General features: G+C 39.5%; 1 protein-coding gene across 4 annotated transcripts in view; it reads left to right on the plus strand.

Moving 5' to 3' along the window:
• Positions 1 to 27,384, plus strand: part of sdk2b (sidekick cell adhesion molecule 2b) — a 294,592-nt gene that overhangs the window by 176,992 nt on the left and 90,216 nt on the right. For all 4 annotated transcript variants that reach the window (XM_075457447.1, XM_075457449.1, XM_075457446.1 and 1 more), the window contains exon 3: positions 25,955 to 26,114. In XM_075457447.1, the coding sequence (XP_075313562.1) occupies positions 25,955 to 26,114 (160 nt within the window). The remainder of the gene's footprint in view (positions 1 to 25,954; positions 26,115 to 27,384) is intronic.

A 27,384-nucleotide genomic window follows, 5' to 3' on the forward strand; every position in this document is an offset into this window, starting at 1 on the left:
AGTTCAGAGGAGATCATGAAGACCAGAAACTTGTTTGAACTGAGCATTGCTGCCTCGGGCCTCTAGGGGGCCCAAGGGATAACTATACACAAAATATCATTTTTTACAGTTAAGTGAAGGGATACATGGTATCTTGGACTAGTATGTGATTTTATATTAGTAGTGAGCATGATAATAATCTTTATTTTGTAAGTCCACTTTTATTTCTAATTTCCAAATTGAAAAGGGATACAGAGAGTTTTTTTATTTTCTCCTTGTTGCATTGTTTTCAATTTACAAGCTTCCTATCAACAACAGAGGATGAATTATTATCTGCCATCTGCCAGAGATTCATGCACTGTGGATGATGAAATCCATTACCCAAGATGAGTGATTAGTGTGCAATCAACTCCCCTTTTGTGGCATACTCCTGTCATACGCTGAGGTATTTTGCTGGATTAATTTAGCTAAACCCTTCCAGGAATGGGTTTAGATCATCGGATGCCCAGTAAACAGCACTCCAGTCAACCGGCACTGGTACCCCAATATAATAATGATGGGAGGTATCTGATGTACATGAAAGAGAAGTCGGTCAGAATGCAGGCAAAGTAGAAATGTAGAATTTTATCTTGGGTATCCAGTGTAGTCTTTTGTAAGTCTCTTTATTATGTATGTGAACAAACATTTTGTGTGATGTTTAGTCAAAATAAATCTGAGAAGCTGGGCTACACAGAATAGACCAAAGCTGTACAAAACAAAGTATTTTTTCTACATCTGATTGGACCTGATGTTGCTTCACCATTTAATCAACTCCTACCACTGTTGTACTGATTCTTCCTCCATCACCATGCCTGTCACCACCTATGTCTTACGTGAAAAAGGCAGCAATCATCCCTGTCTTAAATGTCTAGGATGGCCCCAGACCAGGCGTTAGACATGACATGTAATACCCTAACTCAACAGACACTTTGGACCCTCCAATTCTTCTTTCCTACTCAATTAACAAAACAAAGGCATGTTTGTTCAACAATTTATTTGGGGGCAAGTTGGCACAGTGCACATGTGGGCTTCTAGTTGAATCTATTCAACCATGCAACAGATTGGTAACCAACAACACAACCCTTTAATCCGTTCCTCAGGGTTCTCGCATATATGAAATCTGCTTACTGAAAATCTAAATTTCTCTTTGCTGCAATATTAAATTAGTTTTCAAGGAAAATAGAAAAATGAAAAAAACTTTTCATTTAAGGTCATCTATTATTTGAACCTCCAAGCTGCAACTCATGCACCTAACTATCCTACTTTTTCTCTTCACATCAGCAGCTGCTGATCTAGGAAACATAATATCCCCGATGCCATTCAGAGGTCTTGTGGATTATAGTACACCACTGGATTAGGGCCATCTTCCGCCACAACATCTGTTTTACTATAAAGGCTTGTGGAGATTACAGGAGAAACAGCATGGTCTGTTGCAAACACATGGGCACAATATGTAATCTCATCAAGCGATTAGAGCTGTGTTCTCCCTTGAAATGAGCTGCAAGAGAAAAACAAAGAGGCAGAAAAGGTGGGGAACTTATTCAAGTTAAAAAAAAAACACGAATGTGAGAAAACTGTGGTTGTCTGGTCTTTTAACTGAAAGGCAGCAAATAACAGCCTCACTGTACACGTGTACATCTTTTTATGGATTCTTGCGACACCATTTCATCATTCCATGGGAAGCAAGCCGAAGAACAGTGGAAGAGAGGGCCACAGATTTTACCACCAACCCACCAAAAAAATCAAGTAATTGTCTGGAACAATTAATTTACTGTTTACTTATTGTGAAGTACACAAAAAGAACAGAACTCCGTCGTTATTAATGCAGTTCCGCATACAGTGGTTGATGCGATGAAAGGTTATGATTCATTCACTCTACAGATGCCATCATTTTGTCAGAGTTGTAAGAGGTCCCCTCACCTCTAACATCCATCCTTAGCAACTAAAAGGAACGATCTAGAAAGTTACTACCATGAAGAGGTTATTCTTAGATTTATAATGGGATTCCTCACTTCCCCTACTCCAACAAATATCAGGGAGAAATCCTTTCATGACTGAATATTGGAAAATGACTCCCAATGTCACCCATTGATCCCAAATACATCTTCAGTGGATTGTAATTAAAAGAAATAATATAGAGTAGCCTGATTCTTATGACCAAACAGTTTATTCACAGATGGGAATTCTTTAGAGCCAAAGACATCTTTTCAACCTTCCTGAATGAGCAAGGCCGTTTTGAGAAAACAATGAGATGTAGGTAAAAAGAAGTGATCCAACCTTGAGGTTTTTAGCTACATCTAGCTTTTCTTCAGGTTACTGGAAAATAAATCATGCCAAAAGAAAGTGCTTTCTCTTAAATGATGGATCTAGCGAGTATTCCCACCAGATTAGTTGCCGATGGGAGCTCCCTCACATCCAGCATTTTCTGGGAGTTCTAAATGGAAAAAAAGTTAGCTAAATATTCAGCCCCAGCACGTGGAAATAAGATTATACTAATGGGTTATCTAGAATTATGATTGTTAAGATAAATGGTCGGGTCTGATTAGAATCACTTCTGTTTTTTTAACCTTGAATGCGACACTCACACAGGTGACTGTTTTTGTTTATTTTGCTTTTGCATGGCAGATCATTTTTGGACGGTTTTCTTCTATGATATTAGTAGCGCCTCTGGCCCTTTTTCTACATTAGTCACTAGTCAGAACATCAAATTAGTACTGCCTATATTGCCCTGTGCACTTTCAAATTCTCTATGTCTCTCTATCTCCACAGTAAATCTGTAATTGCCTAAATCAACCTGTCTTTCTTAATTACGGTCATATATTTACTGAAAACAGCAACACACAGACCATCTTCTAAACACACAAACATGTACGCACTTATACACACACACACACACAGACAGAGCATATACTCCCCACCATCCACTCCTAATTAGAAGCTAATTATCTAGGCAAGTGTAAACAATCTCAGCAGATGGCAAAAACCATGGCATTAGCACTAATGACCTTGAGCAGTGTGAGACCAGAGGCTTCAAATCAGGAACAGCCTCTCTCGTTATGATATGCTACAGTTTCATTAAATACCACACACACACACCCACACACACACAGCTTCAACCAAGGTTACCATGAAGCCAATTTCCATCAATTAAAATCTGGCTGTGTTTTACATTGAAAGTTTCACTTAACATTATATCAGTTCGGTAGTTATTTTAGGGTTATTGCATGAGTTTTACGATTGACGTTACAATGATGATATTTTTATTTAACGCATAAAAGGTTCTTTTGTCCTTATTGTGTAGGGTTTTCCACCTCTTTGTGCGTGCACATCTAAGGTATCCATCTCATATTCCTAACAGATCTTTAAATCCATCACCTTTATTTGTAGTTGGTTAATTCCCTTAAATTGAACTCATAGGGATGTCCTCACCCCATACAGGCAGCAGCAGATCTAGCACATCTCAGAACTAAATGACCATAAAGGTTTGTTACTCCCATAAAAAGATTCATGAGCATTTCCACATTGGAGCAAGCGTATTTATATTTGTGATGCTATCTTTTAAGAAGCGTCAAAGTCCTGGCAAGTTGGCAATCCTGGGTTAAAGTTGCGGTTGGTTTACCAACAACAATACAAATTTAGATTCAAACGGACATAATACACTTTCCATCAAGTCAACTGAACACTTGTAATGTAAAACATTGTCGTCTCACAGTTTCCGTGCCTTTATTGTGATGCTACCACATTTAGGACACATGAACAAGCATACCTTTTACACATTTACTTGTGAGGTTGGGCTGTTGAAAATCACAGTGCAGTACTGTAACTGTGTCATTGAGGGTGGTTCCTCAAGGTACATGTCATCTTGTAGGCCTGAGATGACTAATGAACTCTTCCACTCCATTTGCAGCTGTACCTCAGAACAGCCACTCATTCAAATTGAATCCAGAACTGTTTGTCTTCTGCCCTTTCTCATGTTTATCAGTGTTAAATATAGCTTGGCAATCCTTACCATCACTGTTGAGATAGCACGGGCATAACACACACTCAAACTCGTTTTTCCCATACTGTATTTAACTTCCAATTTAAAACAGCGTCGCCTCTGTTTACCTCAGAGAAATATATTTTTGAGAGGTGCAGAGCCCTCGCTGATATACTAAAGACGTACAAGGTAAATGTTGTATTTCCCTTTTTTTCTTTCTATACAACTGAATCACTCCCAAGAAAGTGTTTAATTCCTCCTCCTTAGCAATGCTACTTCTTTCCTCAAGTAATTTAGTTTAAAAAATGAAGCTGACATGACAAGTTGGGGTTAGTGCCGTCGCCTCACAGCGAGAGGGTTCCAGGTTCAACTCCCGGCTGGGGCCTTTCTTTTTGGAGTTTGCATGTTCTCCCCGTGTATGTGTGGGTTCTCTCCGGGTACTCCGGCTTCCTCCCACTGTCCAAAAACATGCATGTTAGGTTAAATGGTGTCTCTAAAATTGTCCTCAGGAGTGAGTGTGAGCGTGTGTGTGGTTGTTTGTCTCGTTTGTCTCTGTGTGGCCCTGTGATGGACTGGCAACCTGTCCAGGGTGTACCCCGCCTCTCGCCCCCTGACAGCTGGGATAGGCTCCAACCCCCCCCCCCTAGTGACTCAACCGATGGACTCAGCGGGTATAGAAAATGGATGGATGGATGGATGGATGAAAAGTTGGTTCCAAAAAGAACAAAATGAGAAAGTAAAAGGTCTGGTAGGTGGACGGAGTGCACAAAGAAAGAATAAGCAAGCAGGATGCATTGTGAGCTCCCCATCTGCGACATAAATGGCAAAGGCAACTGCCTTCTGGTGTCTTGCTTTTGAAGAATCTTAGCCCTTCTTCTCATCCCAGCGGAACTGCTTGGCAAAGGCCTTTCTGCCCCTTTTTCTTACAATGACAACACTCCTTTCCAGGACAATGCATCATAGGACTGTGTCTGGCTCTGATCTGCATCATAAAAGAAGCCTGATGTGGCTGGTAAGAATAGACAGGCTGTGCTTCGAGTAATTGTATCAGGGATGCCAGTCTGGTTTTCTTGCAGTAGCATGGCGATAGTTTAAATAAGCTAGATATAAAACTGAGTGCCCTCAGGGAAAGAAATTATGAATACATTACAAAACAAAATGCAAATTAATGAATGGCTAAGATGTAGTTCCTTAATTACTGTTTCTTGAAGTCTGGTCTGTCATTGCTAAAAAGGAGTTGCACAAGGGAAGGATGTCGGACCGGTTGTAAAAAGCCTCCAGATCAGACCAAATTACATTTCTCATGTACAGCGATTTCTACATTCTATGTTTCAGTTTTACCCCAGGAAAATGGCAGAAGTTAAATGTTCTCATATGAACTCATTTATTTTCGATTATGGCATTTTGTGGAAGTAATGAGCCAAGTCGCAGAACGATACAAGATCTTTGCATAAAGATAACATCTTTTCAGTCCAAAAATATAAGCCACATTACCTTGGACGCGCAACATATACTAGTCGTTGAACAGTGCTGCTGTTATACACAAGTACTCAATACTCGGCTTTCACTTCATAACTCCCACTTTGTGTCCATTTTGTTCTTGCTCTGCACAACAAACACCTTCTACATCCTGAGCTATGGCCGATGATGTAATGTTGTGGCATTTATGGTGCATTAGAATAAAGAGGCTAATATAGCGCAACTTGGTTGACAAAACGAGGTGACTTTAATGTAAACTGTTAAAAGGAGGCTTCATTGTCAGCAGACAATAATATCCTGTTGTTATGTGATGGTGAATATATCTTGGTTTAAACCTGACCCTATGGCGACGAGGCAGGGGAAAAACGGCGTGTGTTGTGTGCGAGGGGACAGTGAATGCAAAGTCATCTGATACACGAAGGAAAGGCTACTTGGTCGTGTGTGTGTGTGCTGTCAAGCTTGCTGCAACATTGTGAATACAGTAGTGTGAATGCATTGACATATGCTTTTTTTCGTTTGTTTGTTTGCGGTACAATACTGCATGTGCACCTGTGGCTTCTCACATGTGAAAGTCAGCTGATAGGATGCCAATCACAGGTGCTCCACCTGTCGTGGCAGAGCTGCTGGTGACAGAGTGAGGAGTCGCTTTGACCTTCAGCGCGGAAGCAAGGCAGCACAATGAGACTCCACTTCTACTTGTACACTCGGTGTGCAGTTTCTCCTCTCGAAACTCAGTTCAGTGTCATTTCATGTTAAAACTGAAGACGGAGATGATGCAGATGGGATGAGACACTCAGTCCAAGCCACAAGATCATAACACAAAAGAGAACAAAAGTTTCCTCGAGCTCGGTTTGAAGGAGGGGGTTATAAGACATTCACAAAGCATTTGAAATTAATGAAAATTCTAAAACTTCTTACCTCTATTTTTTACTGATCTTTTCTCGATAATACTATGCAGAAGCATGCTGTGTATGGCTATTGAAATGGTTTTATAGATATAGTTGTTTTTTCTTCCTTAATTGCTAAATCTTTTGTAGTTTTACGTGAGCATAAGCTTAATACTGCTTCAGGCCTTGTTGTGTCTTTTAATACTGAATTTAGCTGAAAGATCTCATCTCAGGTCTGCCCAGTAACTGTTTAATAATAGTACTGTACTATGATATTTTATTATGTCATATTAATGCTCAGTGCCCATTTTGACAGGGTTTATTAAGTTGATTAGAGTTCTTGAGAGACTTGCATCCATTTTTAGGTTAAATACAGTACTTGGACTGAAATGTCATACACTTCTGTGAATAGACAGCTGTGGCTGAGGTGCTGCAGTGTTCACTCATTGCAAGGTTGACAGATGAATCCCAAGCAGAAGCGTCCTTCGTTATCACTACTGACGTGTGAAAGGGTGAGTAAGAAAAAATTCTTGTGATACACTTAATGTTGTCTTTCCACTAAAATTATATAGAAGAAACTGAGAAAGGGAAGGCTAGTTTTGTTGAGATCTGATTTGGTGTGGATTATTGATTTGGAGTGTTTCATGAGAGTTTATCATTTAAGAGATGAGATTTCTCACTCTTCTAAAATCAGGATATTTATTTCAAGGAATCCTTGCAATTTTTTTGATGCACTGAAACCCCAAAAATGTTTGTTACTTGTTGTTACGTAAAAAGATTAAACAACAGGAAAAGAGATAATTGAAAGCTTGGAGATGGGAGGCTTGCAGAATTATTTTTATTTTTTTTTAGAAATGTAGGGAAAGCTTGAGAGTGGGGGCAACAGGTCACTGACAAAAGAAAAATGGAGAATGGGCTTAGGATGGCTAAAGGACATTTGGCTGTGTGACCTCACCATGGACAGTGATGGGTCTAGGAGCTCTGATGGATGGTCCAACCTCAGCCCTCTTCGTAGTGTCATTAGCCGGGGACATTGAGGGACTTGTCTAAATGCAGCTTGCGGTGCCACTGCCCATCCATCACCAGGCTGCTGTGTCTGCTGAAACCACATACAATGGAATATTCCAATCGAATGGATTCTGGAGCTATGAGAAGTGAATATTTTGATATATACAATCAATAAGTCATAACCTACCTCGACACTCTTTAATTTTCTCTGGCATGTGTGCTAAAAAGACTTTTAAATAATTAATTACGATTTGCTTTCTTCTGTACTTTTATACTGCATTGGTGTATATATGCAGTATCGGTGACTTTGAAATATATCGCGCTAACCCAAATGGAGTCTTTGGCTCGGATTTAGTGGGTTTCCACAGATATCTTCGTATTAGAATTCCGCACTTCACTTACTCATATGGTCTTTTCATAAACTCAAACTAGCCTGCAGCATTAGCTTTATCTCAGCTCTATTTCTCCAGTATGAATTGGATACACTATGTGGCACAGATGCAGAGCACAGGGGCAAACTAATTTTCCGCGGCTAAACCGCTCCTGCAGTAGTTTCATAGAGCACCATAAACGCCCATATGAGATGATATGGAATCGTTTTCTCATTCATTTCATTCACTGATGGGCATTAACCCTCAAAGCCTCGTGGGGGAGGGAATACTTGGGTTTTAGAGGTTTGTGGAATATCAAGATCCTGACAAATAACATATTGTTTTTCTTTTTTTAGGGCCTATAATTTAAAATTTTTAAAATACCATCAAACACACTAACCTTCACAAAAGATAACAACAAACTTTCTTGTTTCAAGAGAGAGCTGACTAGTGTAGGTAACAGTTGGGTGTAAATTAAAATGCAATACAGTATTCTTAATGGCCATAACTAAACTCTTTCATGCAGAGCTCTCACTAGAGGGGGGCAGACTATTCTAGAGGTGTTGGCCACATGTATATGCACTTGCCACTTCAGTGGACATTAGCGGGTCATCCCCTACATTGCTATCCATTAACCAATCAGTCTGAGTGCACCACAAATTTCTCAAAATTCCAAGAATATTATGGTGCATATCCTTTTTCTTTTGGCCTTTGACAGTATTATTTTGCATTGCATTGAGCAGAATTGTTGTTTCAAGAATATTTTTGCTGTTGAAAACTTAAATCCATGTCGTCCACCCAAGTGTACACATATGAAATTTGAAACAGTATGTTCTAAAAGATGTACTGAACAAATGTATTTTATATTATTATATAACTATAATGTAAATAAATACACTTGGGGGGGTTTAAGAAGTTTTAAGAAATACGAATGGTGTAGCCACCCAGCAAAATGAATTAAGCTCTAAATGGCATAATCAGACTGGCAGGCCTGGTGTGTGCGTGAGGCTTCAGGACTGCTGGGACATTATGCAGCCTGATTGAAAATGGACACCGTGAGCTGGAGTGTATCTTATGTAAATTGGAAAACTTTTTTTTTTTTTTTTTTGGGGGGGGGGGGTCTATAAAGTGCTGGAGGAATGTAGCTCACAAATAGAACTGGAGTGGTCGGGCGTGTGGTGTCTTGAGTGTCCACTTTTGGACAGATACTCATCAAACAATGGGAGACATGGTTATGGAGGTGGGAGGCAAATCTGTCAGTCACAGCCCAGCCAATACACTTCCATTTCAGGGAGCTGTCAGTCACCTGAGAGGCTCAGTAATGCCATGGCTGTCACCAGAGAGAGATGGACTGAGGCTAGCAGGCTGGGGGAAAAGGAGGGAGAGAAGATAATTTACTAAAGTAGAAGTATAAAAGCAGCTTCCGCTCTGAGACAGTTTCTGCAGTTGCTTTCAGCAGGAAATGGAGATAACTGAGAATGTTACTGCACAGCTGTTTAACTTGATCATTTCTAAAATTTTGGGAATGCTATTTGCTACAATCTTTCCAAGAATTACGTCAACTGATTGATTTAACTTTCAAATCAGTAGTCTGAGATAAAAACTGTGCTGTTCTGTCCTCTCACGCTCGAACTGGTCAAGCAATTGTTCTCCCTGAGTCTGATCTCCTCATGATGCCCCTTCCTGATGTTAATGTCAGCCGAGTTCAACACCCATCAAGCATTGCCTCTGTTTACCTCAGAGAAATATATTTTGGAGAAATGAGAGCCCTTGCTGATATACCAAAGACGTACAGGTACATGTTGTATTTCTCTTTTTTCTTTCTATACAACTGAATCCCTCCCAAGAAAGAGTTTAATTCCTAGCAATCCTTTCACTTCATGGTTAAGGTTGGATGTCACGAAATACGTGGTTAAGGTTAGACAATATTTGAGTTTAGGGGTCACATATTGTACTACCATCATATCATGTGGACTCTACACAAAGAAACATGTAAGGGATATGTTGCCCTCTCACAGATCAGTGTGTAATGATTACACTGACCTGTTTTCTGATCAGGCTGGGTTGAAATAATAAACATGTAGTCTGTTGTTGTTGCTTTAAGTTGCATTCCAAGTCAGCAACACCAGGAGAAATTCTGTCCGGGGCAAAACAGCTCTTTTAGTCCAGTTCCATCTCCCATGTGGGCAGATGATGAAATGAAGATAAAAATTTTCAACCTGCACTTTAGACACATTTCAAAATGTATATTTTATTGAGAACAAACTGTTTTTTTTCACCACAAACACTTATCAGAAAAATCTTCAGCCTCAACTTGGTTACAAAAAAAGAGAAACAGAAGAAACCGACTCACAATGGTAAACATGGCTGAACTGGAATGAGAGAAAGAATTGTGCTCCTGAAAATAAAGCACCTAAATCTCAGCACAACGCAGCTTCCAGATACATGATCCATCCATCCTGGCCAACTTGTTTTTTTGTTGTAAATTCTGCTCATTTTAAGTTAGACACAAACAGACATATCCATCTACTATATAGTGATCCCAGGAGTCTCTGGCATGGTTCCAAGTGGATTTGAAAAGAAAAGAAAAAAAAAAACATCCTCATACTCTGAACGTTGTAGAGAACTTGGTGTTCTTTTTTGTTAGCAGCCTCAGAATGCAGAAGCACTTCAGAACAGAAAATCTGAAAGAGTGAAGCATACATGGCTCGCTGTGGGTGTTCCCATCTTACTGCACAAAAGTTGAGACGTTTCACAAATTTGCATTAACATGAAAAATAAAATTAAGTTGTCTTTGTTTTCAGTTCCTTTTGTTTCTGGAGTAAATGTGTTTTCAGTGCCTCCTTCTCTGCTAAGATGTGCATTCCAGAAAGAAATGAAAAGAAACCAAAATACTATAAGCAATGTTATTTTTTCTCCTAGCTTGTTGCTTCCTCAACAAGACACAACAGATTCTCTTACAGAGTTCAGGACATAATGTGACAGTAAACTAACTATACCCTGCCAGTAGTCTACTTTGCAATAAAATATCCAGTCCTAATACCCACCAAATGCTTTTGGCTTAGAGTTTTTGTGTGCAGTGATGTAAATAAGACCCTTGTTTCCCCCTATAACCTAATCCGTGTACTTTATTACAGAGTATAGAGAATGTTTCTGTACCTCCAGCCTGATAATCACCCTGCTTCCCCAACCCACTTTCATCTTTTCAAGCTCCTCTTTTATGCTTTATCCACTTTGTCTTATTTTTTCCTGTGACCTGGCTGTACTGGGACAATATCCTGTGCCCGGACTGCATATAATACCGAAATTGAAAGCCCATTAATGAAAGATTACAGTTTCTCTGAATAGCCCAAGTGAGGTCTCATTTTGTGCTCATGTGCAGGACAAAGAACCAAACAAAGAAGGCAGAAACATTGACCCCTGCAGGAGTATAAAAGACTACAGCAGGGCTTCTGTGTGATGATTGAAAAACGCACGCCAAACCAGAAGTTATAAGCCCTATACCAATGAGAGAAAAGAAACTGCTCGTTTTTTTTTTTTTTTACAAGATAAGCACATATCAGTTTTCTATATCTAACTACTACACGTGTTCTTTCCTGCTGCTCCATTTTATTTTTCCAAACATGGAAATACTTAAATAGTTAAAGCAATTGGAGTGCATAGGAAAGCAGAAACTAAACCAAGTGTGATACAGAGGAAAAATAGAGCAGAAGGTCAAAGGAAAATGTACAGCGTAAGATAAGGGGGAGCTAATTGGTTTCCTGAGCAGTGAAACCCAGAGCCCTTCATTTTCCTGGCTTTATTTAGACATGTCCTTCATTAGTTGAGTACAGAGGGGACAAAGCAATGATCACATTTATCTAGGGGAGGTGGAGTCATGGGCGAACAGTGTTTGTGTGTCCGTGTGTGTCACAAAGAGACGGAGGGGGGTCCTCTTGTTTATATGTACATGCCTTTGTCTCAGTGTGAGCATCAGAGGGTGAGCGCAGAGCCTCCAACAGAGACAGCGATGAGATGGATGAGGTGTGCGACGTGTATATAAGCATGCACCTCTGCTTGTGTGGAAACTTTGTCATGAGCCAATTGGCACACTGCTTGTCTGTATGCAGGTAAAGTAGGAACCAGTGAGTATCTCCCTGCTGTTTGCAATACAGCATGTGTGGCTGTACAGAGACACACAGACTAATGGATCGATCCTTGTTATATACTTTAGTGAAAAATTTGCAGATATATTGCCAGAAAAAGAGAAAAAAACAAACATAGGAACTATGTAACTTTAACAAAGACAGACAAAAAAAGCCCATACGTTTCCATTAAAAGCCTACTACCATGGCCGTGAAGTTGAGTTTTTTTTTCCTGCTGTAATCAGCAATAAGTGTGAAATCTGGTGGGATATTTGGTAATGGCCTCTCCTTCTACCTACCTCAGCTATTAAATGCTCTGCATGTTGACCTACACTAACCATCATCACTAAGTGCCAATTTACACAAGTATCCCTATTTTTTGAAGTAAGTAGTCAATATGCCTATTTTCATCTTCACATGTTGACCAAGGTCCACGCTGAAACTTTTTACCTCTGTGTTTTTCAACAAACAGTGTTGACGTCTGAATTGTTCATTCTTATTACCCGTGGGACCAATCTGAAAAGATAAATATCTTCTAACTTCGAGTCTATTTATTAGTCCCTTGTCATCACGTCATGACTTTTACATATTTCCATAAAATGTCCATGTGATGTCCAGCCCGCACTATCCCCAACCCTTTAGAAAACTCCTCCTACTATTAACCAATGAACCACCACTACAACAAATCTTTGCCCAATTGCATCACAGGAAATCTAGTACCAATCTGTCAACACATTTTCTATCCCGAATGTGTGAACTACACAATGTCATCATTGTTATTCCACTCACCTCTTATCTACAGTCTTTGGAAGGGGTGTTTACTTTGTTCTTATCAGTCATTTAAATACTTGGGGAAAAGTACAATTCATGGTAAACCATGTCAGATTTGTCAGCTGTTGAAGCGGTATAAAGACTCACTCGGTGCTCACTCAGTGGACCCACACTTTTACTTTGATGTTGATATTGAAATTTTGTTTTAAACCTGTGTAGGATCTGAAGACAAACCTTAGCCAACTTGATTTTAATGCAGAATCGAACCATGGAATTAATAGATCCAGGATTATGAGTATCAATGTAATCATTTCTTTATAAAATCGGTGACATCGGTTAATCTTTACACTCCTAGTCTTGGATATTACACATGGTCTCTCCAATACATTGTTATGCCAAAGTCATCAAATAGTGACGCTTGGTCAGGATAGGTAGGCTATAGATAGATAGATAGATAGATAGATAGATAGATAGATAGATACTTTATTGATCCCAAAGGAAATTAAAGCATCCAGTAAGAATAATAAAGCAATAAAAATGTTTATACAATTATAAAAAATGTAAAAAACAATCGGAAAATTTAAAAAACAATTTAAGAATATAAAGTGACCGTACAGATATTAAGGAAATACAGAAGTGCCATCACTTAGAGCTGTTGTACAGCCCGATGGCCAGAGGGACAAAAGAGTTTTTGAGTCTGTTGGTGGAGCAGGATTGAGACAGCAGTCTGCCACTGAACACACTCCTCTGCCTGATGAAGGTGTTGTGCAGAGGGTGGCTGGCGTTGTCCAGTATGGACAGCAGTTTGTCCAGGGTCCTTCTCTCTGCCACTGTCACCAGAGAGTCCAGCTCTGTGCCCACCACTGAACCAGCTCTCCTTTACAGAGCCCTTTACCTCAAAATTTCAGGCACTTGGTACCTTTCTAGTATCATTTTCAGATGGTAAAAAAAAGATTTCCTTTATCACCTTGTTCGATGAGGACATATAAAACAATTTTGTCCTCAGAGGTTGGAGGGGTAGTCAAAGAACACAAGGCAGGTCTTTCAACCAGGATACCTTTCTTGTTTGATTAATATTACTACACTCTTCTTAGATTCCCTGTTTTCAGCTACTGTTTGGCCACAAACTACTCGGTTAGGTCAGGTAAAACATCATCATTTGGATTATAATGCATTTTGATTACGTTAACCACTTTATAAGGCACAGTTGATCCCTGTATGTGACACTGAAATGCTACGAAGTGCTGCCCGAATGCCTGCATGTGTCAAATTAGGAGTGAGAACTGGGTTGAATCCTCACGCCAGTGTGCTCAGTCTTGTTCCCGCAGTGCAGCTGTTGCATCACAACATTTACCTGTGGGCTGTGAGTGTGATGGGAAAGGCCATTTGGCCTCTTTGTTCTTTGTATCATTTGTGAACCCTGCTCCTTACAGAAAAAATATGACAATGATAAATCACCATGTGACTTGCTGGACTGAAATATAATGGTGATTGCCAAGACAAGTGTGAAATGTGTTATTTTGTGGCTGCCACGCCATCAACACATAAGCAACACTTTGTTCATTTAATTTGCACATCACACTAAAAACCTGGCCTGCAGTTCTGCTGACTGTTTGGCAAACACCCAATTTACAACATCGTGTGTGCTGATGTGCCTGTGTGTTCGTGTCCATTTACTTTCCACTCACTGTAGTCTAAAGAAGACATAAGTGGTAAAAGGTACATTCCCCTTTTCTCTTTGCCGAAACCTGCACATACATTATTGAACGGTGAAGAACATTGTTCTGCTGCTTTAATTTTTCAGCAGGCCAGGGGTGGGCTGCAGACACACCCAATTCTTAAACCGCAGGCTCAGAGTTGCACACTGTCTTATTGAGTGTTTGTCATCTCTATGTATTTGAAATGACCCATTTATTTACTTTACCTGATCCCTGGCAAGTTGCTACTTACATATACTTAACTTATTCCTCCTCTACACTGAATATTTAATCGAACAACCTCGGCCTCAGCGGAGCAAAGCAAAGGTTATCCTGGGATGTTTCTTGCAGCATTTTTTTATCCACATGATTCTGGCACATGTGATGCCTCTCAGCGTTATTGTGTCACATAACACGAGAATTGATTTGTCTCCACAAACATAATAGCATAATATGCTCAGTGTACTGTGCCGCACACACCATCACTAAGGAGATTTTCTATCTGGATCTTTTGGGAAATTAAACCAACTTGCTCCTGACTAAGCTCACTGACACAATAATATGCAAACACTTATAAATCAGCCTATGAAGGAAACAGGCCATTGTGGAAAAGCAGCATAAAGTGTAAGTATATTTTGGAATACATTATTTATATTTCCTTTCATAAATAGCTGCTATCATACCTGAGTGGTCTTTTTTTTCATCATTTTTTTTTTATACAGCTTTGTTTCATAACATAGCTTTGTTTCCTGCTCAGTTTGGTTGAGCTAACCAGTTTTGAAGCAGAAAGGTAATTATGCAACCTGAGAGCATTCTCTGTTATAGCAAAGGGTGGGCATATAGATTTACTTCTAATATTTGATCTACCAGGTAACGTAATTGATGATGGTCACAGTGCTGGCTTGTTCCTTCACTGAGTGAGATGATAAAAGAGGAAAGAACAGAGAGTTATACAAGTTGTCAAACTTTTATTTATGTGCAAAATAAATGTAGCTCTTTATTCTTTGCAGCGGGTTATTGCAAATTGTTTCATTTCTGCTGTATCGTTTGATATTCCAGGCCAGTGAATGCCAACCTCCTCCAGCTCATAGGTCTCTCTAAAAGTAAAATCTAACACCTCACCACATTGCAGATTGCTGCGAAGAAAAAGTCAATTTTTACATTTCCACTGAGAGGGGGAAAGTATCTAGAATATATGTTGGTCCTGAGGTGCAAAACATGCCAGCATTTGACAAAATCCGGCATTAAAACTAAACACAAAACAGCAAAAAAAAAAAAAAGAAAACACAGCAATGAAACAGAAACCGCAACATATCAGCAAACACAACAACAAAATGGAAACACCAATCAGGAAACAAAAAATACATTTCAGTGAACACAACAGCTATATTTCCCATAAGTACCACATATTAGAATACACAAGAACAGCATAACAAAACTGAAACTGCAACCTTTCAGAAAACACAATAGAGAGTAAAACCAGGTGGCAACACAGAAAACTCAACATTTCAGAAAGTTTAACAAATATCTGTAAAAACAAAAAAAAAAGAAGTTTGGTAAACACAATGAAACCAAATACACAATAAAACTTTTTAGGTCTCAGATTTGTGTTGTTCCTTTGCTTTGTTGCATCTGTTTAGTTGTTGTGTTCTGTGAAAAAAAAAAATCTAATATATTTGTTTTCTGAAACTTTCACCTCACGACTGTTTACATCTGTTGTAGATGAATGTCATATCTGAAGGAAAATATAAAGCTATTGGAATTAATCGTGAAACATGACTTGAGACCTCACATTCATCTTATGAACACCCGTTTGATTAGATTATATTAGCACAAGACATGACGTTTGCCGACGTCTTCGTAGATCAACATTTATTCCACAAAACGGATTAATAAAGGATGAAAAGAACTTGAATATAATCACGTTTCACCTTGGCTCTGCTGTGCACTCAGTTTATCAGTGCACAGGTCTGTAGACTTGTAATGCTGGAAGGCTGCCAGCTGAGCTACAGTCGTGAGAGGAAAGCAGACCAGATAGAGTTGGGATGGGTGACCGGCCGGACTGTCCCTGGGAAACCTAGCGCTACAGGCGAGGAAATCTTCACTGAAGCATAAATGGAACAAAAAGGGCCAAAAGTCATACAAGGAGGATCTGTCAAAAGCTGTATGAGATGCTATGTACGCACATACAGTCAGAATAGACATGAGCTGAGTAGCTTTGTATAGACTGCATGCTATGTAAAATGTGTCTACATGTGGAAACCGACAGCTGGCCTTGGTTTGAATGTCTCTTAGGGAAGACTAAAATATCAAACAGCACTCACCACACATGTCGGTCAAGCCCTTTTTTTTTTTTTTTTTTCACACACATAGCAGATACGCACACAAAATGTACAGTTCTTTGCTGAAATACATGCATGGGCACATTTGGGAGTCTTCCTCATCCAATACGCACGTACGCACTCAGCAAGTGGACCAGACCAGTGTGCTAAATAAAGACAGACAGTAGAACAGATTTTCACACCCAGCGGGACCATTAGCAGCTCAGTTAGACCACCAGCAAACTTCCATCCTCATCAGCATCACAAACACATTTTGACACCTGCCATCAGAGAGCAACACACACACGCGCAACCCCACACACACATACACTTAGTGTTGAAAGAAACGGATCACATGTATGCTCCTAAACTCACATCCATGCGGACATCCGAATGCACATTAGTATTCGACGCATAGGTGGCTGAGATATCAGCAGCTTGTGTGTGTTTGTAAGTATGTGTGGGGCCCCCAGGCTGCAGCTGAAATATGTATGCCATGTCCGATAGCGCTGGGCCCCTGAGGACTGAGATAGGAGGGCGGTTGCTACCACAGCACCACAGTCTTCTGGGAACTGGAAAGTACTGACTTCACTGTGAAAATTCAGATGTGCATTGTGCCGGAGAAGACGTGCCATCCGTAAAGCTGGAGAGCTCTCAGACACATGAGAGTGACTTATGAGCAGTTACTGAGATAATGTGTTTTCATAAACATATGAAGATATTTGTCCTTGAAAATGGAAAAGTTTTTTTTTTTTGCTAGTGAGAGAGATTTAGCACAGCTGGCCAGTAAGGGCATTACTTTCAGTGAAGTGTAATTTTGTCAATCATGAAAAGAAATGTACACAGTTTCCTGAGTACAGAGGAAAAGTGAGGTCACGGGTGCATTATAATTTAAAAAGCAGCATGCATTAGTCAATCTGAAATGATTTACCTGAAATGAGAAAACACCAGGGAACAAGAAAAAGTTGGAGACTCTTGGTTTAATTTTCAAGTATTAATTTCAAGTGGAGCGATGCCTGTGAGCTTGCTCAGGCAATGAGTTTGAGCTGCTCTGCTACATACACACATCACATGGCTCAGCCAATTCACCGCATCTACCACACACATCTGTCCAATTTTGGTGGCCTATCTAGTCCCTAAAACTTTTGCCACCATTTTTTTTTGTTCCTTTTTTATTTCCATCTGAGGACATGAAATTAATTCAGTAATAGTGAAAATGAGAGTAAGCTACAGCCTTGTAACAGCAAAAGAAATGTGCCCTAATTTTCTCCAGTGTAGTTCTGTCCAAAATAAACAAAGCTGCACCGATTATAGTCATGGTGGGACTAGCTGGTCTCTGCGGTGAGCGCTTGGCAACCAGATAGATAATGCTGCCAAAATGCACCAGATAGATGCCATAACACTTTTTTTTGTTTCCTCTTCCCAGTTATTAGAACATGTGAAGCGTGCATACCATTGTTAGAAATTTATATCTATTCTTTTAAGGTTACACACTGATATTTAAGCTGACTGATTCACTATAATACTATGTTGGGCTATCTTGCACGGACTGGATTGTTTTTCAGTTACATGTGGCATTGTTTTACCGATTGCAGTTGTAAACTGTATAGTTGCTTTCTAGTGCCTTGAGACCATTCCATTCATGTGAAGCATCGCCACTCATGATGCACAAACATCATGGATACTGTTTCCGCTGCAAATACTTGCAAATACGTGAATTACAAAATATAACTTCAGACATGCTATCATAAACCTCGATTTATCCCTTTTAATTACTGTTGTGTTACAGTTCCTTACTGTTGGGTTCAGTTTCAGCCCCTGAATTGAAAGGGTGCATCACACATTTACTTGAATGTTAGTAAAATATTATGAGACCATATGGATGTGCAGATATGCTCTGCAATGGTGCAACAAGTTTTTTTCGTTTAGTAAATAAATGAGTTAAAAAATGATGACTTTGAATATTAATGTTTTATTATTTGCTCCGTTAGAATTGACAAATAATTCTGCTACTTTAGTAATGTTTAACCACAGTGTGATTATGCATGTAAATGCGTGTCAATAACTAAGTCAGCAACTTATACTCAGCATTGTCTGAAACCCTCAAAAGATAGTGGTCAAACAGGTGTCTGGTCCTGAGAGAAGGGCTTCTGAGACAGTTGCCAAAAAAATTCAATTTTTCTCTTTGACATGTCAGTGCTGCTACTTTCTATCCTTCCACTACCCCAGGATAAATCTGTTGACCCTCAGTGCTCGGGTCCTAACCAAAACTCTAACTATATTAAGCTATTCTTTTTTTTTTCTGGTTTTATTTCATTATATTTTGCCTGTGTGACATTAAACCTTAAACTTTTATAGTGGTTAAAAGGATTTAAGGAGTTATTTTGACCTCATCAAGCTAAGTGTTTTGAGGGAAATAACAGAGAATTATCCAAGTTCTCCTCACTTATAAATTCTCACCCAGGGGCAGGCATTTGTACCTGGCACTGTTCTCGTTAATGAGAAAGCGGATTTAATTGACTGTGTGCTGCAGACAGGGTGGTGAGCGTCCGTTTGACACACTAACCTGCGCTCGCGCTTGCAGCCAGCCTCGCACACTAACATGTCCCAGCTTTGAGCCGACCTGGGCCACGGCCTCAGGGAGCATCCTCCAGTGTGGGCTGATATTCATGTAAATGAGAGGCCGAGTACAGACAATAATCTTTTTGTATTATGCAAAAAGCACACTGTGAAAAGGGAGAGGCTTAAGTTCAGCTGAATTTTGTCTTATTATTGCATTTGAGCGCATTTATTTGACTGCCCCCCTTTAGTATAAGTGTATAAAAACACATTGGCCATCGTCCATGTTGTGGTTCTGAAATAAGACGGTTGAATATATATGTTACTCAAGCCCTGTTTCCATGTTGTTTGGATTTTCTCTTACATTGAAATACTCGATGTTCATTCTTCCTCATTCTTCCATAACCAGGACATTTCCTTCTATTATTTTTATATTTATAATGCTAAAGTGATGGTCAGTATGAAAAAAAAAAACGTAACCAGTCATAAAAATAGGTGATGCAAATCCCCATGTGGATCACTTAAGCTGGATATCTGTTAGTTATGTCTGAGGGCATTAGTACGGAAGGTTGCACTCCTCTCCATCACTCGATAAAGGGTGAGTAAAGCAGAGAATAGTGTTAGTACTGTTAGTCATGTCACTTCCCTCACAATTCCCCTTTTTGAATGATTCACGTGAGGCAAACTTGCACCGATTTTAAGATTGCTACAATCAAAATGAAGAAAATAAGTGATGAATTATAACAGTTCCAGTTTTCAATGGTAAAATAAATGGTAGAGGTGCCGTGATTCTGCAACTTTCTTTTCACTATTTCACAAAGAGGTCTATTTAACTAATAATAGTAATAGTTTCAAACAGATTACATACCAGAATCTAAAATATTTCACTTAATGATTTGATTACATTGTTCTAATACCGAGGAAGTGATGAGATCGTATTGGAAAAACAAGACGAAACAAAACTATTTTGCTGAATTTAATAATGAACAGATGTACTACACCAGCTGGTGCACTTCTGTTCATCCTTGTTTGGAAACTGCTTCTTACACACTGAATACTGAATTTGCTTGATCTAAGTTGTGAACACACAAAATATCTGAATTTAATTGGATTTTAAAAACAGACCTGCCACATTTGACTCTACACAACCCAGCTACCCAATGCGGCGCATGCTTCGAGTTGAGGCTTTGTTCGTAGAGTGTCAAGAAGGTAGCAAAACCCCAAATCCATTAGCTTCAGAGACTGTAAAGCCACATTATTCATTTGTGTTTGAGTCCCAGTCACACATGCTGAGAGTCATGCAGTTTTTAGAACATCTTTATATTAGAGAAACATCCTTGGATTTTAATGTCTACATGCCAATGTGATGATGTCATCGTGTAATCTATTTAGCAAGAGAAAAGGTCTGTTTCAAATGAGCTTTTATGCCATCTATCTTGCATAATCTTATTTGCCTTTCATTTGATTGTAGTCGGTCCCATTTGTGAAGCATTTTGTGAATGTCATTGATTCTTGAACTTTATTAAAGCAAATACAATCTCTTACGGGTTACTTGTGTTTAATAATCGGAGAGCGTATATGAGAATGATACATTTGATAAGAAAATTAAAAAAATAAGAAAGATTAGGAAGTTCAGAGATGGAGTAAAGTGTCCCCATAATCATAATAACTCACTCTCACTGCTGGACTCCTGTGGATGGTATGAAAGGAGGGGGAGAAATGCGGAGCTGAAAAAGAGCAGCTGACTCGATGGCTCTGAACAGCGTGTCTCTGTAAATTACAATAAAATGATTTCTAGATGTTTCTCATTTTCCTCCTGACTGGTCAGAAGAACTGGGTGTGCTGCCTCGCCTCATCTGTCTGTGGGAAGACTCCTCAGTACGCATCCAGCCATGATCAGTTATGAAGCAGTTTATCACTGTCTGGGTAACATGTGGCGTGATAATTTGGTGAAATAAGTTAATGACAACTCCGGCTTCCTCCCACTGTCCAAAAACATGCATGTTAGGTTAAAGGGATAATCCGGAGTAAAATGCACTTTTGATCAATTTACTGGATGTTGGGAGTACATACATTGAGTTGACATCAAAATCATGTCATTCGGATGTGTTTTGAGAATTTCGATTTGACCGTTTTTAGCCAAAAGTCGTTAGCCTGGAAGTGAATGGGGCAAATCATGTCACCGCTACAAAACGCTATTTTTATACCTCTTCTACAGCTCCAAACAACATAACACTTACGTGGTAGTGAGTAGAGGGTCCCTAAAGCCAAACCGAAGTGTCCCGAGGTCTTCATGTGGTCGGATATAGAGTCCAGAATGAATTTAATCAAGCCAGTACCTGCTCTCAGGCTATCTCACGCGAGACATCACGTCACGTGAGTCCGTAGTTGATTGCCGAGTGTGGAGTAACTCGCTCTGGAAAGCCACAATTTTGTTGCCGTTTTTTTTACAAACATAGTCCAGTATTTCTTTCGAAAGTGAAATTAAGTTGTATGCAACAGCAAAGCCTAGCTTACTAACAGGTTGGAATTTTGAAATGTCATGTGACGTGATGTCTCGCGTGAGATAGCCTCCTGTTGACGGAAGAGCTCTGATTGAGAGCAGGTACTGGCTTGATTAAATTCATTCTGGACTCTATATCCGACCACATGAAGACCTCGGGACACTTCGGTTTGGCTTTAGGGACCCTCTACTCACTACCACGTAAGTGTTATGTTGTTTGGAGCTGTAGAAGAGGTATAAAAATAGCGTTTTGTAGCGGTGACATGATATGCCCCCATCACCTCCAGGCTAACGACTTTTGGCTAAAAACGGTCAAATCGATATTCTCAAAACACATCCGAATGACATGATTTTGATGTCAACTCAACGTATGTACTCCCAACATCCCGTAAATTGATCTAAAGTGCATTTTACTCCGGATTATCCCTTTAATTGGTGACTCTAAAATTGTCCTTAGGAGTGAGTGTGAGCGTGTGTGTGGTTGTTTTGTCTCTGTGTGGCCCTGTGATGGACTGGCGGCCTGTCCAGGGTGTACCCCGCCTCTCGCCCGATGACCGCTGGGATAGGCTCCAGCCCGCCACCCGACTGACGGATTCAGCGGGTATGGAAAATGGATGGATGGATGGAAGTTAATGACATCAACTGCCCTGGTAGAAAGCAAGCGGTAATATTTTTGGTAGTTAGAAAAAGGTGTTTCGCTATTTCATGATTTATGTTTAAAAAAAACGCAATTAGTTGATGAATCCCGAAATAATTTATGCGAGTTGTTAATGAAAATAATCATTAGCCACCTTGCAGCCAGAGTGTTTTGTCTGCCTCTGCGTGTGCTAATTCCACAGTTAGATAACAGTGATGAGTGTACCTCCTAATGAGTGCTACTATTGGAGATATTCATCAGTGATCAATGTTCTCTTTGGCCTCGCAGCTTCCTGTGGGTCCACGGGTATCTGTTTTTGAGCGATACAGTAATGATTCTTGGGTTTTATTTGCATACCCATTTCTCCTTCTCACTTTATAGGCTGCCTGTCTTCTTCCTCCCTCCTTTGACTGCCGCTCACCTCGTGCTCTTTTATCTCCCTATCCAAGATTAAAAGTAAAGTGCACATCGCCAGGGAACAATTAGTCTCAGCCATCTCCAATCACGACTGGATGTCTCAATCTCCCTAATTTTAAGACTATTTTCTTCTAGGCCAGGAATAGTATTAACCCACATTGCCCTGACAGAGACCCAGGCACTCCAACTCTAAAGGCAGCTCAGAGTGTATTTTACATTTTATCTCTATTTTGCATCTGTTAAGCCTTCTGTCTGCCATGCTGCTCTCTCATATATCATTTTCACTGAGTTTTTTTTTTTCTGACTATTTTTTTTATCACTTTACCTAAGTGTTCATTTTTTTCCCCCTCTGGTTCATAGTGTATTCTTTCATTTCACTGATAGAGTCCTCGATTCGCAGTATGACGTTTGGATTAGCTGTGTCTATGCTTTTTTTTTTTTTTTGCTTCTGCTGTGTGTGAGCTTTCTTCATGTTTGCCTAGCTTAAAGGATCCGATTTAAACAGATCACAGCACAGTCAGAATGGCAAGGGGCCCAATTTTGAACTTTAAAACACTAGGTAGGGATGCGAGTTGAATCGATCAATACCTTGTGGTATTTTCTTGAGTCTCCTCGTTCGTCTTGTAGTTGTTATGAATATTTATTCATAGTAACCCAGCCTACATAATGGCACCACATCAGATTATCAAAAGTCAGAAGTCAAACGAAAGAGCAGCTAATAAATATACATCAAGAAGTTGCTGCAATTTATGAATATTCATTATTGACATGTTGAAATAAATGCACTTTTGAACTGCAAGCAACTTTTCTTATCTGCTACTAATATCTCTTAATTTTCCTCTTTAAGTATCTATTTATGTGCCTTGTTTCATCACCTTGGATCATACTATTGAAAGGACAAAAGTGTTTCCGCTTATGGAGAAAGAATTTCCAAGAGGATTTCTACAGTAACATTATTATTTATCCGACTGTTTCATGAGTTCCTCGGAGAATACACGCGGTTGCAAGTTCATAACGTGGATGCAGTGGAATTCAAAATTGTTCTGACTGAACAGCTCGTCAATAAACTAACTCAAAAGGAAAACTGTTAAGCATGACAGATGTTTTTTCAACATCCTTATGAAAAGGTTTTTCGTTTATTTTGATATGATACCGTTTTAGGATAACTAATCATCCTTTCCATCCTCTTCTCATCTGCAGATTTTCATCGTAATCTTTGCTGCCAGAATTTGTTGTTATTTAATTAAATACATCAAATTACATACCCCTGTGTAACAACTACCAGGGAAATGTACTCCCTTACTCCAGCGCAAGCCCAAAGCATGGTTTTTCCAACTTCATGCATAACAATTCAAGAGTTGTTCTTTTCAGAAAATGCTGCATCATTTTCTTTTCAAACAAGCCTTTTTTAGTCGCTGTGGCCAAATATTTCTATTTTCTGGCTTTTTATCAGTCCTTGAAATTTGTTCCTGAAATGCATCAAACTTGTTTAGTTTTTCCTTTGCAAAACTCGTATGCTGAATTATATCCTGAGAAACAAGAAAATCCTAATCTAAAATTATGCACTCCTATAATTACCTGCTTATTATTCTCCGAGACTGAAATTTTGACCTTTTACAGGCAGACTTATTAAGGTGGACATGTTGGATCCATGTTTCCACTGCTGTTGATAATCATTGTATTAAAGGGATACACGGTTTTACCCCTTTTATACCAGTGACGATTGCAATGGAATACACAAGATAATCCATTTGAGTTCATTTGCAGCAAGAAACTATGATTTTTTTTTCAAATGTTATGAACCAGTGAGATCAGAAAATGAAAAAAAACACAATACTGTTAATGTAAATACTACTTCCAAAGAAGTGAAATGAAGCATGTTCTTCCAGAAGTAATAAATCTGAATCTGTGATTGGAAGAGAAAAGCCTATAAATCATCTTTTGTCCCTTACTTTGTTTTACTTTCAGCCCCAATTTTCCTTCACATTCCTTCACTCTTCTCTGTCTACCTCCAGTGAATTTGTCGACCCAAGATAGAGGAACAAAATATCAGCACGATAGATCATTTTGACAGTTTAATTTCAATGCCTGATTATCAGTCAATTTGATAATTATATTATCCAACCATCCAATTAATGTGTTCTATATTTACAATGATGAGCAAGTAAGCTCTCAATTTTTACATCATTTATAAAGGATGAGATATTGGAACCACGAGGGACCTTGACAGTTTGCCTGTGAGGCTTCTTGATTGAGATATAAAAATCAGTGTTGCCACGTTCAGTTTGTGCATCACCCTGCGGAGAGGTTTTTACCGGTCTCCCTCGATCTGTTCCTTCACACTCAACAGAGCATGTTCAGGAATCGCAGCGAGAGTGAAAGACAGTGCAAAACGGAGTGGAGGCGAACAAATGATGAAAGGATTTCATGCCTCCTCCTTGGCTTTGCTCCTCTCCTGTCTGCTCTGTGTTGCTTGGAGGGAAGGGCTGCACTGTGCCGATGAGTTAGTGACACACAAATACACAGACGGCGAGATGCAGGACCAATCTTTCATGACTTGATGCCTTGCTTCCTCTTCGCTGTTAGCCAGCAGTCTGTGACACTCACGGAACAAGTCAAAATCACCCAACACAGGCAGCAGTGCATCACAGGAAATTAAGTGGCTCCAAATGGAACAGCTTCAGAAAGAGTTTTCCATATGGAGTGTGGCAGCCTCGTGTTTACATCCCAGTGGTAATCAAATACAGCAAAATTTGCCTTGTGTTAGATTAGATCGCAGCATCTGTGCGGATTCAATCTGTTACATTCTGATTGATCAAAACATCAACAACTGTACAGTCACCCTCTGTCATGTCTTTCTATTCAAATAATTTCCTCAGTTTTTGTACACTTAATCTGTTGTCATCATCTGTGCATGTACCTAATCTGGTTGAAAGTCAAGTTCACGTGAAGTAAAAGTGCTTCTTTCACTTTTATCTCCGAAACTCCCATATTTTTTCCGACAATCTTTTGTCTGTGTCTTCATTTGAAAATGTGTTCCTCATGAATGATGGATTTGGGATTTAAGTGTCAATATTGTTTATTCAGAAGCTGTTGAGGTAAATTCCTGCGGCCTTGCTCTGAGGTAAGATATCTTTTCAAAATTCAGTAAAATATTAAATTCCAAACTTTTATTCTTTGCAGATGATGTGCCTCCTTACTTCAAGACAGAACCAGTGCGTAGCCAGCTCCATCTTGAACGGAACAGGCTGGTGCTGACCTGTATGGCGGAGGGAAGCTGGCCACTGGAGTTTAAATGGATCCACAACAGCACAGAATTAACTCGCTTTTCCCTGGAGTACAGGTGAGTACAACCTCAATTAGGAATGATTGGTATTATCTCTCTTCATGTTATGAATCAAATTACCTAGCCTACCTTTATTTTTACATCTGTTAGATTATCTATTTAAACTGATCATGTTAAAGATAATTAGAATTCTTTATTGAGTATAGGATGGCTGTGGTGCCGCTGTTGGAACAGGTTGCATAGATGACGGTTCCATCCTCAGCCCCTCCACATGTTGAAGTGACCTTGGGGAAGACACTGAGCCTCGAGTCATTTCGGTTGGCCTTTCATGTCAGCGCTGTTGTAATTTGTGCAGAAGTGCGTGTGTTTGAATGACAAACACATTTCTTGAGCATTTTGCTGAACCCAAGGTTAAAAAGTGCTTTATATTTGCAGTGTTTGTCATTTATCATGCAGCTCAGTTGCATACAGAAGCATGTTTGTCCCATTTGCGCATTTGTCTAGGAACTCGGGATTAGAAAAAAATAGATTTTTTGATTAAAAACTTCTATTTAGATTATTCTGATTAACAGCATTTGTAGATATGTTGTTCTGATTATGTTTTTAGATAAAAACCTATCTATAATTAAAGTAAAATCAAAATGAAATTGTATCTCCAAACAGAAGACCATCTTTTCACCTTTAACACTCATTCATTCATTGCATTTTGTCTGACTTTTGCCATGTATAATACATTCTTAAAACCAAGCCAGTTCTAGTTTCGTAGCACAGTAGCCAAATGAGTAATAGCTACTATTTTGCTTGCTCTCTTTTATTGCCTCTGCCTCTCTCCTTCCCCTCTTGCCTCTGTGACCTCCATCACTGTCTCTGGAGAGGGTGCAAACAAGCAAAAGCCGTGAATGAGGGTTAGGGCAGGAGATAAACCCTCTTTAATGGTAACTGGAAGATCCTAATCATGTGGCAAACATTGCTCTTATCTCGGAGAGCAGTGTGTCTGCAGTGAGAGTTTCCACAGTGGTGTAAATGAAGCACTGGAGGATTGAAAGAAAGCTTGCTGACACGCAGCTGATCTTAGCTGAACTGTTGTGGTTGTATGTGTGAAAGAGAGTGAATGTGAAAACAGCAGAAGCTGAACGTACAAGCAACATCAGCCTTGTTGATGGAGGACCTTTCTCTGGAGACAGATAAGACCAGAGAGGAAGCAGCAGCAGCAGGATAGGAAGGGCAAAAGTGACAAACAGTTACTGGGACAATTGATCAGAATGGACTGTATTTGAGAATAACACTCTTCACTGGAGCCTTGGGGCCCTTTTGACTGTGTTATTGG

Source organism: Odontesthes bonariensis, chromosome 23, assembly GCF_027942865.1.
Source record: "Odontesthes bonariensis isolate fOdoBon6 chromosome 23, fOdoBon6.hap1, whole genome shotgun sequence".
NCBI classification, from domain to species: domain Eukaryota; kingdom Metazoa; phylum Chordata; class Actinopteri; order Atheriniformes; family Atherinopsidae; genus Odontesthes; species Odontesthes bonariensis.